This window comes from Cygnus atratus, chromosome 9 (assembly GCF_013377495.2).
Source record: "Cygnus atratus isolate AKBS03 ecotype Queensland, Australia chromosome 9, CAtr_DNAZoo_HiC_assembly, whole genome shotgun sequence".
NCBI lineage: Eukaryota > Metazoa > Chordata > Aves > Anseriformes > Anatidae > Cygnus > Cygnus atratus.
This window is the reverse complement of record NC_066370.1, coordinates 9,844,809-9,858,858: the sequence shown is the minus strand read 5'-3', so window position 1 is coordinate 9,858,858 and position 14,050 is coordinate 9,844,809. Positions and strand designations below refer to the sequence as shown.

At 44.7% G+C, this 14,050-nt stretch overlaps 1 protein-coding gene across 2 annotated transcripts in view; it reads left to right on the top strand.

The window, feature by feature from the left end:
* The first annotated feature begins 8,386 nt into the window (after positions 1-8,386).
* The window catches only part of PCCB (propionyl-CoA carboxylase subunit beta), a 29,031-nt gene continuing 23,367 nt past the window's right edge, over positions 8,387-14,050 (top strand). Inside the window, exons 1-3 of one of the 2 annotated variants that reach the window (XM_035544654.2) lie at positions 8,387-8,585; positions 10,257-10,376; positions 12,642-12,710. In XM_035544654.2, coding sequence (XP_035400547.1) covers positions 8,406-8,585; positions 10,257-10,376; positions 12,642-12,710 — 369 coding nt within the window. In that variant the 5' untranslated portion in view covers positions 8,387-8,405. Of the gene's footprint in view, positions 8,586-9,185; positions 9,337-10,256; positions 10,377-12,641; positions 12,711-14,050 lie in introns of those variants that run through there. The other variant, XM_035544655.2, reaches the window with a different exon arrangement.

Sequence of the window (14,050 nt, the reverse complement as noted above, 5' to 3'; positions counted from 1 at the left end):
CATTACATGCCGGATATCATGAGAAGAGAGACAGGGTAAGACTGGACTGATTTTAACAGTCACAGTCTAACATAATCAGTGGTGCTTGTGTTTTCTGAGCCAATGTTATCAATGAATTAATAATAATAATAATTAAAAAGGCAAACACTAATAAATACTAAATCACAGTAACTACAGAAGAAATGAGCAAAACCAAACCTTCTCACAGCTTCCAAGGAAGACTAAGACTGTTTTTTGCCAAAAAGCAATCAGAAGGAACTGAAGATGGTCAGCGTTACTCTGCAAAGCTTGTAGGCCTTCCTGTGAGGTGATCCATGGTTACCTGAGTCCCCCTGCTACCATCCCAACAAGACCTCAACAAAACATCAATTACCTTGTTTGTGCCTTTTTCTTTCCTTCTTTTCCCCCAATTCTTCTTCCATTTTGTCTTACAGAAATATCTTTAATGTTTTGTCACCCCCAAATGTCTGAGGTAGTATAAAAAAGTGACTTCAGAGTCTTGGTAAAACGGCATATAAGCATCCCCCCATCCCTTGGTTTTGCCTCATCTCGCAATCATGAGCGAACAGGAGACCTTCCCATTGTAACAAGTTTTTTCCCTATGTGTTCAAAAGTATTCTCACGTGTTATTCCAGAGTGGCCACATTTTCCAAAAGGAATTCCAGTTGCTTACTGGTCTAATATGAGGATCTCTCTCTAAGACTGGCTATCTTTGCTTTGAGAAGGTCATGCCTTCAATGCCATGTCTAAGGATATCCTATTTTTACGAGCTATAGGAGGAGCTGTGGTGGCCCTTTCTTTCAAGTACACATCTACTTATGAAGAAACCAATCCCTGCTTCTTTATTTGGGTCTGTACTTGCGACTAGCCTTCCAAAAAAAAGGCATCTATGTTATCAAGCTCAAGACCTGAAGCAGTGCAATGCCATTTGTATCTTTACTGGTACAGAGGAATTCCCTGTTCTAAGTTAGAAAGTTTTTTACACTGTTATTGAATGTTGAAATACACAATTCTGAACAGTTCTTTAAGAATATTTGTTAGGCCTACCGGTGCCCTGCAACTGTGGTTACTTTATTTTTAAACTATCTGCTGCTTTACAGAAACACCTGATAACCAAGCAGGAATTTGTTTCTGGTTTGGATTCATAAGGACTTGACAATTAATATTCCCCAGGAATTTTAAGGCGCTGGGGATCTCAGTACAAAAGACACCCTCTATTGCTGCGAGTTTTTCTTGTTGTTGTCTACAAGCCAGTCACCCACAATTCACTTACTTCATTTGGGTGATGAGTTTAAAAGGAATTTTCATAGACTGAATTTGTAGGACACGTTCCTCAGCATTTATTATTCAGTACAGCTTTTCTCCTTTAGAGGATGACTGTTCTCCCAGCACTTCACAAATCTGAAACAGGCTAGTGGGTGTAACTGCAATCTCTTCTCCAGCTGTGTGAGCATGCCTGGCCTAATAATTGTTCTATCTGAATCGGCGTCAAGTACGGTCATGCATTTTGCATATCGTATTAGACCTCTGGTAATCAAGTTCCTGCTGTTGTTATTAAATTGTGTAGGTATAAGCAGAAGCCATGGGGGCTGATCTTTGTAACTCCCAAGTTCTGTCAGATGAGATCAATGACATCAATTCCTCCTTTTTCCAGAACCGGGCCCTAGAGCTTTTACTAGATGCTAGACATGTTCCATGTTAAGCTACTTCATATTTGTAAAAGTACCATTTTTGTTTTTTTTTTTTTTCCCCTGTAGTGGTATTTAAATGAAGTGTGTGTGTAGACTATATTGTGGCTAATGTAAAAAATAAATCTGTTTACCGTATCTTTGAAAATGTCACAAAGCAGATTTCCAACATATGTATTAGATGTGGAATGATACTGATAAAGCTCACAGCTGTCCACCTCCTCGCTGAAGCTGTTTCCTTTTTTATGATATTGCCAAACAAAGAAATAAAAATTCTTCCAGCCTTTTCTTACAAATACAGTACCACAAATCCAAAATCAACTGTTGCTACTTTAGGCTCAGAGTTCTTGTTATTTTCTGTGAATGCCAGGAAAATCTCAGGGCCTCTTTCAGTTTAGATGAAGTGCCACTTTCTTCTTGTTCTAGCTTTCCCATGTGCTAGCCAGCTCAGGATGATGACTGTTTCCAAATCACACTGCAAGAGCTCAAAATCAAAAATCAATTTGGACATTTGAGCAAATTCTGTATTTTTGCTCCTTTCCTCTTTGGTCATCCCCCCAACTGCTCATGAGCTGCGATGTTGACCAGCACTACAGAAACTCCCACAAAGGAGCCTCTCTTTCAGAAACATGGGCTATTTTTTAGCGTGGTGGTTTAACTATTATTGTTATTAAAACAGGGATATTCTGACCTCTCCCCTTTGGATCTGAGTTGCAAACAGGACAGAAAAACTGCTGGATAACACTGGTCTTAGTCATTTCCTTGACTGCTTAATTATCTCTCCAGGCAAATACATATTACCGTGACTTCCTAGAGGTGACTTAGATCTGCGTGCCCTCCGTGCACCTTTTCTTTGACTAACACATTTCTGACCTTTTGTATTTAATGAAAAATCTTCTGCCTGATGATAGTTAGATTGCTAATTCCCGTGCTGTTTTTTCTTTGTTTTGAAGCTGGAAGACTACAACTGCCTGTTTCAACAGATACTTTGTAGTTACTCCCCTGACAAACGCTTTATCTTTACTCAGAGGTCTTCTGACAGAGTCTTTTGAGAAACCAGTACAGACTCATTATTTTACCACATCAGAAAAAAAGAATATAAAGTTCTCAGTTTTAAACAATGTAATACCAATATTTGATAGCAATAAAATATACAACTGAGACAATCTTGTGTTGTACAGCATGTCTGACGTGATCACTGCAGTCACTCTGGTTTTAATATTTATGAATCCAGATTTGGCTTTTTATCTTGTCTCAGGTCTGCTGATTTTTGTGAATCTCTAGCTCATCTGTGGTGTGAGTTGGTTCAGCACCTGGGCTTCCAGGAGTGTAGGAGTTCTGCCAGAACAGGACTTTCACTTTAGTTCAGTTTGGAACAGCACATAGCAAGTAGAGATGATCTGGAATTAGCACTAAATATTCAAGCTGAATCTGAGCCAAACTGCTAGTGCAGAAACACTTGTTCAGCTCTGCACGTGTTCCACGGCTTCATTTAGGTTTACTGAGAGTGCTGCTGTACATACTTCGCTGGGAAAAAGAATTTACCTCTTATACGCCCAAGTTACCCTCCTGAGTTAACAAATCAACCAACAGTCATGACCTTGGGCTGTTTCTTATAAGTATACGAATTGATGATGGAGCTGTTTTTTATTGACTGCTTCTATTTACCAAAAATATACACAAATTACCGTTTGCCTGAAAATGGAAAAATGGAATAGCAGGATACTGCTTTCTTGTGGTTCAAAGCCGTCTTGTAACTGGATTTGGCCTCCAAATCCTTTCTCCTCTTTCACTGAATTACATTTCTTGAGAAACTACCTGGGGAATTTTTGTTGCTGACTGCATGGGTAACTGTGACATTTCTGTCACATCTCTAAGACAATATCTAACTTAAAACAACAGTACAGGAGTGTAAAAATGACTGTGTCAGAACTAAGTCCAGTATCCTGCTTCCAAAAGCAGCCACCAGCAAATATGTAGGGAACAGTAATAATCAAGCATATAGTGTTAGTTTCCTAGCATAGTTTCCTATCTTCCAGCAGTTTATGTCTTGGACACATCCGAAGACAGCAGTAATACCTTTTGTATTTCATAGTCTTAGATAAATTTATCTTCCATCAATTCATGCAGGTGCTTTCCAAATACTTCTGGCATACACGGTATCCTCTGGTATTTCCTTATTTCAGCTCTGTATGGTATGGAAAAGTACCTCTTTGTGTTTTTTTTAATGGATCATCCACTTGCTTGTTCCAGTTGAAGCCTGTAATACTTGTGTTGGAATAGATGGTGACTGGTCAGGCCCCAGCCACCCCCCTGTGCCAAGCCTGATTTTGTAGGTGTCTGTCATGCTCCTTAGCTGTCCCTTTTCCAGATAGAGGACTATTCACTTGCTTCTCTTACAGAACTACAGAAGTCACTTTGTACACTTTATCAACTCTGTTCTTTTCTCTCTTTCTGGTTGTATGTGTTTGTGTGTGTGTGTGTGTGTGTGTATAAGTACTAGAGTGTGTATAAAATTACATAAATATATCTCATTTTCAAGAGTGGGGCATAATGTGCTAGAGGAGATGGGAACTGCACACAATATTAGAGATATGCCTCTATTCTGTGGCATGTGTTTTCTGTTTTGATCACCTTTATAATCATTACTAATACTCAGTTTACTTTTTCACCACTATTGAAAACTGAACTCATGTTTTTGCAGAGGTATTATGAACTTGTTCCTTTTCGTAATAGACAGTTCAAGAGTCTGATGCATATGTATTTTTTTTTTTATTTTTTTCCCCCGGTGCATCACTTGACATCTACTTGGATTTCAGCATTCTCTGAGTTCAGCATTCTCTGAGTTCTTCTGTCAAGCATCATAACTGTTGTTAACCAAATCACTTGGTCTCAGCAGGAAACTGCAGTGCACTGATCTTTCTCTGTATCTTTCATAGCTGTGATGAACAGAATAGGTCCCAACTCAGTCCTCTGGGACTCACTGGTAAACTCTTTTCACTGTGAAAAACCGACTCTTACTTTTTGTCTCCTAAACAGCTGTTTGTTCGTGACAGGACCATCCTCTTCATCCGTTGACAACTTAGTTTCAAGAGCTTCTAATCAGGGACAATCCTCAAAGGCCTTTGATAAATCCTAGTAATTATATGAACTGAATTTCCTTTGCTCTCAGGTTTGACTTCATTAAATACTGCCATGAGATCTGTAGGGCATGAACTCCTGTACAAAACCTGTGTCAACTGCTCCCTCCCCGGTATGTTCTATTTATTTACTTGTTCACTAATATTTTTTGATAACTTGCTTCATAATTCATGTTGGCTTTAGAGGTTTATAATTTCTTTAATTCCCTAAAAAACGGTCATTGAAATAACCACCTACCAGATCTAGGTAGCAAAGGATTTTTTAGCAAGAGACTTAATAGTTAAACTAGTTCATCTCTGAATTATCTTATCTTATAACACTGCAGTGAAGACAATCTGGTCCTGGAGTGTGGGAGTGTGGCCATGGAGGTCGACAAGCCCCATGGTTGGTGATAACATCAGACTCTTAACGATGAGGCCATCAGGAATGTAAAGAGTTTAGAGGGAACAAAGAAGGGTGATTCAGGAGACGCCTTGCCGTCTCGGGTTGCTTGTTCTCCAGCCGTTAAGGCATGGAAGTTGCTGGGGGTTTGCTGGTTGCCGGGCAAAGTTGTTGACCAATGAATAGTTAGTGGAAAAGGACTGCTGGGGGGCGAATAATATAAGAAGGGAGCCTGTCCTCAAGATGGGGATGCAACATGGATAATGAAGTTATGTCATCAGTAAAGTAGCAGCAGTTACTGATCCTAAAAGAACCCTGGTGTCCGTGTGGTCATTACGCCACACGGGAGGCTTGCTAGTATTAGTGTTAATGGTTTATTCTATAACTTAATCTCCCGCTCTTCAGTGTAAAACAGAACCTCCAGTGTGTCCCTTCATCAAGTAAAAAGAGTTATTGGCACAGAAATCTTAAGTTCTTTTGCACTGAATTCAAATATAAAAGAATATATGTATGTATTTTTTTTTTCTGCAATGGTTTTATAATCTCTGAGTGATCCCTTTAATCTTGATTTGTCTGACTGCCAGAATCCCTGGCATGCTTCCTTTTCCTCATGTCTTTGAAAAAGTGTTTACTAGTTTTCATACTTCTAGCAAGTTCCTAAAAGTCTTTTTTGGCCTCTCCACTCTGTAGTTGTTGTTTATGCGTAACCTGCAACAGTTTAAATTCCATTTCCCCTCTACTCCTCTGTTGGGCAGCACTTCAACTATTTGAAGAATGCTTCTTTGCTTCTAGTAACCCCTTTGCCGTGCCGTTGAGGCAAGTCAACTTTCTCTTCCAGGACAGGGTCTTTTTGAAGTCTCTTAGTTCCCAGAATGCAGTTTTCTAACCTTCCTTGCATGCAATCTGTGTTCTGAATAGTGGTCAGTTTAATTTCTAAAGCTGCGGAATTGCTCTTCACATGTGTCTTTAATGAAGAAGCTGTTGGAGCCAGCCCAAGTGATACTTGACCAACCTGCAGCATAACAAATATTTTCCACTAAGGGACAGTGGAGGCTTTCGCTTCAAACATGTCCTCCTATCTGTTTGCTGCTTTGGCTATTTCTTGATCAGGGAAAACCTACACTTCTTGGTTTTTGACTGACTCCTGGTTAGGGAGTGTCATGTACCTATTCAGCTGCTGCAGAGGAGCAGCTGCCTCAGATAGGCAGGAATGCAGCTAGTATCTTGCAGTTATTCTGGCTGGGGTGTGGAGGGCTGGAAACTTTACAGCCCCAAACAGTCCCACGCTAGCCAGGGTGTGCGTGAGCTACTCAGTGCCTGCCTCTTCTTGGTCTTCACTGACAAGATCTCCCCAGGTCTTCATGCCTCAAGGCAGGATGCAAAGAGGTGCAATTGCTGGTGGAGGAGGAGGAGAAAGTCAGCAGTTACTGAGAAAGCTGGACCCACGCAGTCTGGGGGACAAGACAGGAGACATCTGCGTGTGCTGAGAGCTGTCTGCAGTCATAGCAAGGCATTTCTGAAAGGTTGTGGAGACCAGGGGAGATCACTGACTAGGGAAGGGCCAGCATTACACACATCAACAAAGAGAACAGGGAGGATGCTGTGGGGGAACCACAGGGCAGTCAGTTGCACTTCGGTCTCTGAGGAAAACTATGGGGCAAATCCTCTTGGATGACTTCCTGGGGCACATGAAGGAGCAGGTGATTGGGAATAACCAACGTAGATTTACCAAGGGTGAATCGTGCTTGACCAACCTCAGGGCCTCCTAATAATGAGTTGACAAGCTCTGTGGGTGAGGGAAGAGCAGTGGCTGTCATCCACCTGGACTTGGGAAAGGCTTCTCACAGCATCTCTTACAGTATGGTTGTTTCCATGGTGGGGCATTGCACCAGGGCTGGGTAGATGACCAGAGGAGGGACACCATGATGACTGTAGGCTGGAGGGTGTCTTAGGAGGAAAGGCTGAGGTACTGGCCTTTGTCCTCGTTAGCCTGGAGAGGAGAAGACTTTGAGGACACCCCTATTAGCAGCCTTCCAGTACTGAAGAGCCTGTCTCTGTCTCCTCTCTTCATTGAGGTGTGTAGTTCAAGGACAAGAGTTAGTTGACCTAAACTGGGTAGGTTCCTACCTAATAGAAGGGATGGGGGGGAAATTAGCCTCCCCTGGGAGGCCAGTCAGGCTCTGAAACAGGGACTCAAAGGCATGCCAGTCCCAATCCTTGTGGGCTTTCAAGATCAAACTGACAAAACCCTGAGAAAACTAGCATAAATTCAGTGCTGTCCCTGTTCTGAGTGGGTGGCTAGACTGGAGCCTGAGAGTTCTTCTAAGGTGAATTATTGTATGGCAACTTGTATATGCTATGAAATCCAACAATTCTGGAGATTCTTCAAACACCCTTGTGAGATCTACAGGGCCATGCTCACGTTCCTCTTTGTGCTTAGGCTATTGACACACAAGGCAATGCTCACCTAGCAGGTTCAGTTCCTTTCAACCGCCCCGTGATGTCTCAGTAGTTGGCATCTCAGGTTGGCTACAGGGGGTAACATTAAATGTTTGTTTTTGACCAAAACCGAGACCTGCTGGGAACTGACAGCATCAGGCCGCTGGATGGAGGATGCACTGCACCACGGCCGCTTGGCCTGCGTGCCTTGTGATCCCCAAACACCCTAAGCCTCTCCCCTCCTATGGGATCTTAATTTTTTTTCATCCTTATGAAAGCGTGCTGTGACAAGAGCCAGATGGCCTGTTACCATGAGGAGGGAGGGAATCAGTTCCTCCGTACCACAGGGCTGTGTTTTCATAGCAAATACTTTCTCGCTCTCAGAAGCACAACAAGGCAGCCAAGCGCATATCGCACACTTTCGCTTGCAGCCTCGTCTGAAACTCAAATTTTCTGAGGGGCCCGCGGCTGTTCCAGACCCCAACCAGTTACAAAACAAAACAGGCAGCGGGGCGGGGAGGCTGGGTGACTTTCCACGTCGCTCTGCCAGAGCCGCTCCGCCCAGACACGGCGGGGGAGGGCGGCCTGGAGGCGGGGGAGGGCTGCGGGCAGGCCGCTGGGGCCGGGTAGCGCCGTGACCGGGCCCGGCAGGTGCCCGCGGCCCTCGGGGGCAGCGCCGCGACGTCCCCCGGCCGCGAGGAGGCGCCGGGCCGGGCCGGGCCGTGCGGTGCGCAGGCGCCGGTGCCCGTCGGGGACATGGCGGCGCTGCGCCTGCTGCGGCGGACGGCGGGGGCGGTGCGGGGCCGGGCGGCTCCTGGGGGCCGCGGGGCCGCCTCGGGGGGCCGGCCGCCCGCCGTGCCGCAGCGCATCGAGGAGAAGCGCCGCGCCGCGCTGCTGGGCGGCGGCACGGGCCGCATCGAGGCGCAGCACAAGCGGGTGAGGAGCGGGGCCATCCCGCCTCGGGGCGGCACCAGGCGGCGGGGGGCGGCCCGGCCCGGCCCGGCGCGGTCAGGCGGCCGCCGGCCCCGAGCGGCCGAAGCACGGCAGCCCCGAGCGCCCTCGCCCCGCCGCGGGCGGGTTCTCGGTTGGGTGGCAGGAGCTGTCCTGCAGGGGAACTTCGCAGTGGCCCGTAAGCTGCGTTACCTGTTGCTCGCCGTGAGAAAAGGAGAATTTCTGTCGGCTGCGCCACCGCAACCGGCTGCGGAGCACTCGGACGAGGGGCAGAACGCGCACAAGTGGCGGCGTGGGTCTGTCGGGTGAGGTTAGGTCCCAGGCTGCCTGACACCCACCCGGGTTTGCAGGGACAGCGTGCCCCACGGCTTCACCTTTCACTCTGCCGGTGCACGCCCCAGCCGGTCCGAGAGACGAGAGCGCAGAGCTGTAGGAATGGAAACAGGACAGAGGAAAAGGCAGATGGGAAGGACGACGACAATTGAATTTTTAGTCTCAGAATTTAGGCAGTGCTGAGGAGGGTGGCAACATCATTTCCCTGTTTCTGTTTGTTGTTTCTGGCTGGGATGTCGTTTTTGGTCCCAGCAAGGCCCCAGCTGTACTCGGACGGCCTGGTACCAGCACGGAGGCAGCAATAGCCACTCACGTGAAGACTACAAGGGTGGTCACTCTGCCTGTCAGCGTTTTGCCTCCTGGAGATAAATGCAGCATCTGAAAAGAGTTCAAGGCTTACTGAGTGAGTTCGGGACACTGACGTACTAATATACAAGCATTTCTGCTCATCGAGGGGCCTCAAACATCATATCCCATCTTTTATACAGATTAAACATATAGCTCATATTAGTCTGTCCTGCGTTTGTTCGCTTCGTGAACCTTTTAACCCATGTGTCAGAAGTTCTGTAGAGGAGCCCAGTTGTTTTAATGTCGTGTTGAGGCAGAGTCCCCAGAAAGAAGGCAGTCCGGGTGCACAGCTTATGCTTTGTAGCAAGCCCTGATCTCTGTAGATGGATGCTTACCTGGCTTGGAAATAAATTTGTTTGGAAGGTGAAGTTTACAAAAAGAACCTTTTGATCACTTATTGCTGCTTGGCATCATTAGTACTGAGCAAGGGCCATGCATATCTGGTTAGTTAATTAGGTTTTTGGCCCTTGCTGTACTTTTGCCTGCGTTGGTGTCCAACAGAAAAAGAACCAAAGGAACTTGTCAGAAAATCCCTGCAGGCTGTTATATTTTCTTTTTCTTTTCGCTTGACACAGTCAAATATCGTTGAGTGCCCTGAACTGTTGGTAAAGGCTGGTTTACCTGTGGAAGGGCTCCATGTTTAGGAATAGAACAAAGGCCTTAATATCGTTCAAATGTGTAAGCAAAAATAGCTGTGATGCTATTATATTTTGTTGAAAAGACTCTGAGATGGTTTCCTTTATCTTGTGGCAGTGCTGCTCAATAGCCAGCCTTCTTTTCAAAGCCTGGCTTGTGTTATCTTTGTTTTTAAGGAGGATAATCACTATTTCCAGCTTAGGGGTGCGCAGTTCCTTAGCGGGGCCAATATAGCAGATCAAGTGAGGGACTATTTCATTGAAGTATGTCCACTGATGGTCAGCAAACAGAGCCAGAACCACCTGATGGCTGCATTAATTGTTGATTGCTCCATTTCAGGGAAAGCTGACAGCAAGAGAACGAATTCTTCTGTTGCTGGACCCTGACAGTTTTGATGAATATGACATGTTTGTGGAACACAGATGTTCTGACTTTGGGATGGACTCTAGTAAGAATAAGGTATTTTGATTTCATATAACTCTTTTTTCTTTGTCCTTTGCTGTTTAGCCAGCCAAGTGATTGAAAATAGACTCTTCTGTTCACACACAGCTTAACTTACTGTTTTGGGTTTGGAAGGGGTTTGCAAATGTCCTTTTGTCACTTGTAATTTCCTTTTAACTGTTTACATGGTTTATTTTTCTATTGTTTAAACTTGATAACTTTTTTAGAAGATGACCTGTTTGGTTCAAATATCTCCTTGGATATTGTCTTAGATTTGTATTTTAAGTAATAGAGGAGTGCTGCAGGGCTTTGTGGTTACAACTTTCTTGGTCAAGTCAGATATAAAACTCATGTACAGGTAGATACTTCTGCCTCTCTACAGGTATCATTAGAGTTATAGAATGAAATAATTCAGATCTATATTTATGCTTGCCAAACTACAGAGTCATAAAACCCTTTAGGGCCTTATAATCTGATATGTCTGGAAATTCAAGCAGTTATACTGGTATGCTAGCAAGCTGCAATCTGCTTTGCTTACGCAGTTTTTGATATGTGGCCCTGTATACTGAACCAACGTGGTACATGAGGTTTGTCATGTAGAAGAACAATGTGTGGTTCCCCAGAGTCTCTCACAGTAACATCGATGCCTGACAAATCACTACATGGGAAAAGTATTTTGTTGCAGTGTAATACAGAAGTGGCTGACAAGCATGCTGGGATGTGTAGGCGGCTAGTGCAGAGGAGCCTGTTCAGCGTGAGTCTTCCTGTAGCAGAAGGCCCTCTTTCCTGCGGGTTGTACTGTTTTGGGATGTGGTGAGAAGCTGCTCCATGTGTGTCGCTGCCCCGTGCTGCATACAGTGGCTACAGCTTCTGTTTATGCGCTAATTCAACCATTGATCATTCTGTAGTCCTTCAAGTTCCAGCTGCATGCTGTGGGCGAGGGAGGGATCAGCAGGCTTCCACCGTGAGCAGCTGGGGCACGGGAAACTGGCAGAGGTGAAGGACTTGTTTGAATTTCTAGTAGCCAGCTCGCTGGTGGGACTCAGTGCTGGGAGGGGTGTCATGCTAGATGTTCTCTGCTCTGGTTGAGTGCAGGAGCAAACGCCTTCTTTTTTTTTTTTTTTCTTACTGTTCCCCAGCAAATTGAATGAACTCCTGTGCTACTTTTCATCACAGTGTTCAATGCTGCATCCCACAGTGCTGATAACAAGGTGCTATTTCTGAAGATATGAGGAGCAGCAAAGTCCTGAGGGTGACAACAGGGTTAATTTTTTCCATGTCCTTCAGAATTCACCTTTCAGTGAGCTACAGGTTGTGTTTCACGACAGATGAACTAATTGGTGGGCAGTGAGCTGCAATATTAGTTTAGCATTGAATTTCTCTGGGTTTTTGGAAGTTTCTGAAGGTAGTGTGAGGATTGCACTCACTTCCAGGACACTCTATTGGCTGCCTGGGCTGTTAGAAGTCATCTTTGAGATATGAAGGCTGGAACTGGAGGTGTGTTTTTTGCTTTCCTGCATGCCAAAAACCATGAATTGGTAGCAGTGCTGTCTGCGCAGCTTGAGAAAAGCCCACAAACAGGTGTGACCTTCCTGAGAACAGATCACCTTGTGTATAAATGCGCCTTAGAGTGGACCCTACACGATACACTTTTCCTGCAAACAGCAAAAAGCATTGAAATGCCTGGAATTCCTTTGTGACAGAGCAGTAAAGTTCATTTTCTGCTGCTGTTTTGAAAGATGTCTATGTATTTACTCAAAAGCAAGACAAAATTGATAAGGAGATGTTTAAGATTCACAGGCTGTATTTCCTCTTCCAATTCCTTCTTCTTCCCATATTTACAGACTGAAAAATAGGACAGGTCCAGCTTAAGTGTTTTCAGTGACTAACTATATTTATGACCTCAAGAAAGGTTCATGTACTATGTCTCTTCTTTCAAAATCATCAGCTGATTCTAATAAAAGGTACATCCTATCTCTGAGGGCATGGTTTGCCTTAACTCCAGATGTACTGAAATTTGCAGGGAAATTGCAAAATTCACAAATCTTTACATGTATACACAACTAATATATGGCATTACCTCCACCCTTCCTTTTCAGAACTGGGGCAAGTCATTGCAGAGCCCCCACTGCAAACATGAAAGCCCAGCCCTTTGAGAATGCCAGTCTTTGCCCTGACCTAGTAGTCAATACAGATTAATGTGCTTTTCTTTTAATGGACGTCATTGCTGCTCTGATTTTTTAAATTATTATTTTAAATTAATTTTATTTATTTTGAATGTAGTACCCTGGAGACAGTGTGGTGACTGGCCGTGGACGGATTAATGGGAGACTGGTTTATGTTTTCAGTCAGGTATGTTTCTGCTTCTTACTTTTTAAATAGTGTGAACTTATCTTTTGAAATAAACTCACAACATTTCACCGTGACCATGTAGTAATATACCTGTTTACCTTCTGCCAATAAACATGAGATAAATACAACGTTCTGTGGGAAGAAGCAGGGCACTTTCAGACAAGAAGAGGCAAAAAAAGCCTTTCTGAAAACTTTTTTTGGCAAGAGATGAGGTTGTGGACAAAGTTGAGATGAAGCAAATGAGGAGCCAGTGAGAATGTTCTTAAGTAAGAAACTGTTATTGCTTCAGTGTGATACCATGGGGTGTTGATAAGCCGAGAGACTGGAGGAGCCCCCCAAAATGCAAGGAGTGAATTAATGGAGGAACCAGCGAGCACGGTGTGCTGGAAGCACGTGAGAACTCGGACTGTGTCGCTGCAGCTGGCTGTGCGTGGCTGGGCTCCTGGAGTCACACAAGTGTCAGCGGGCGCCTTACTGGGAGCTCTGGGAGCCGCCTTACTGGGAACTCTGGGAGCCGCCATCCTGTCTGAAGCTGCGGAGCCGAGGCTGCCTGCCGGAGGTGTCAGCTGGAACTGGAATGAGTTGAATTCGTGGTAGAGGGTACCCGAGCAACCTTGAACTGTTTTTTTTTCAGGTTTGAACTCTCTGACTAGTCAAAGAGAGAGAATAGCTGTACTTTTTGTATTAAAAATGTTTCATAGGGAACACTGTAGATGGAGATTTCTTTTAGTTAAGTCTTAGCATGGTGAAAGAAGAGCTTTCTTGTAATTCATTGATACCTGTCCCTCTGTTCTGGGCAGTGAAGTAGCCCTGGTTCAAATTGCCACCATAGCCACTAATGGTTGTTGCTATGTGACCTTGGAGCGAGGTGTGCACCCTGTCTGTTTTGTTTCTGGTATGTAGCCCTTCCAGGGAAAGGCACTGTTGATACCAGGGCCTGAACATAAGATAGAAGCTGAACAGAGGCCTTGTTCAGAGAACAAGAGTAAAGGTCAGTTTTTATATGAAAAGAATTTAAATATGTGCCCTCATTTAAAAAAATATTTGTTAAAAAGACCGCATTCCTCTCCAAATTCAGCTGCTGCCTGAAACGTCACTTCCTTTTTGGTTCAACTGCTAGTCGTGGTGTTCTCTGTCAACACTGGTTTTAGTTTCTTTGACTCAGTGGGAATGCATCAGTGAAACACACCAGATGTTGACCCTGGGCTCTGTTGGTGCCGGTAGGTGTCAATATCCCTTTTCCCTTCTGGGTTAGTCCCAGGGCCTCCTGTTGTTTGTTCAAAATCTGCCCAGGCCCAGAGGTAGCACCAACACTCAGTTTCGTCTGACACAGTCATTGC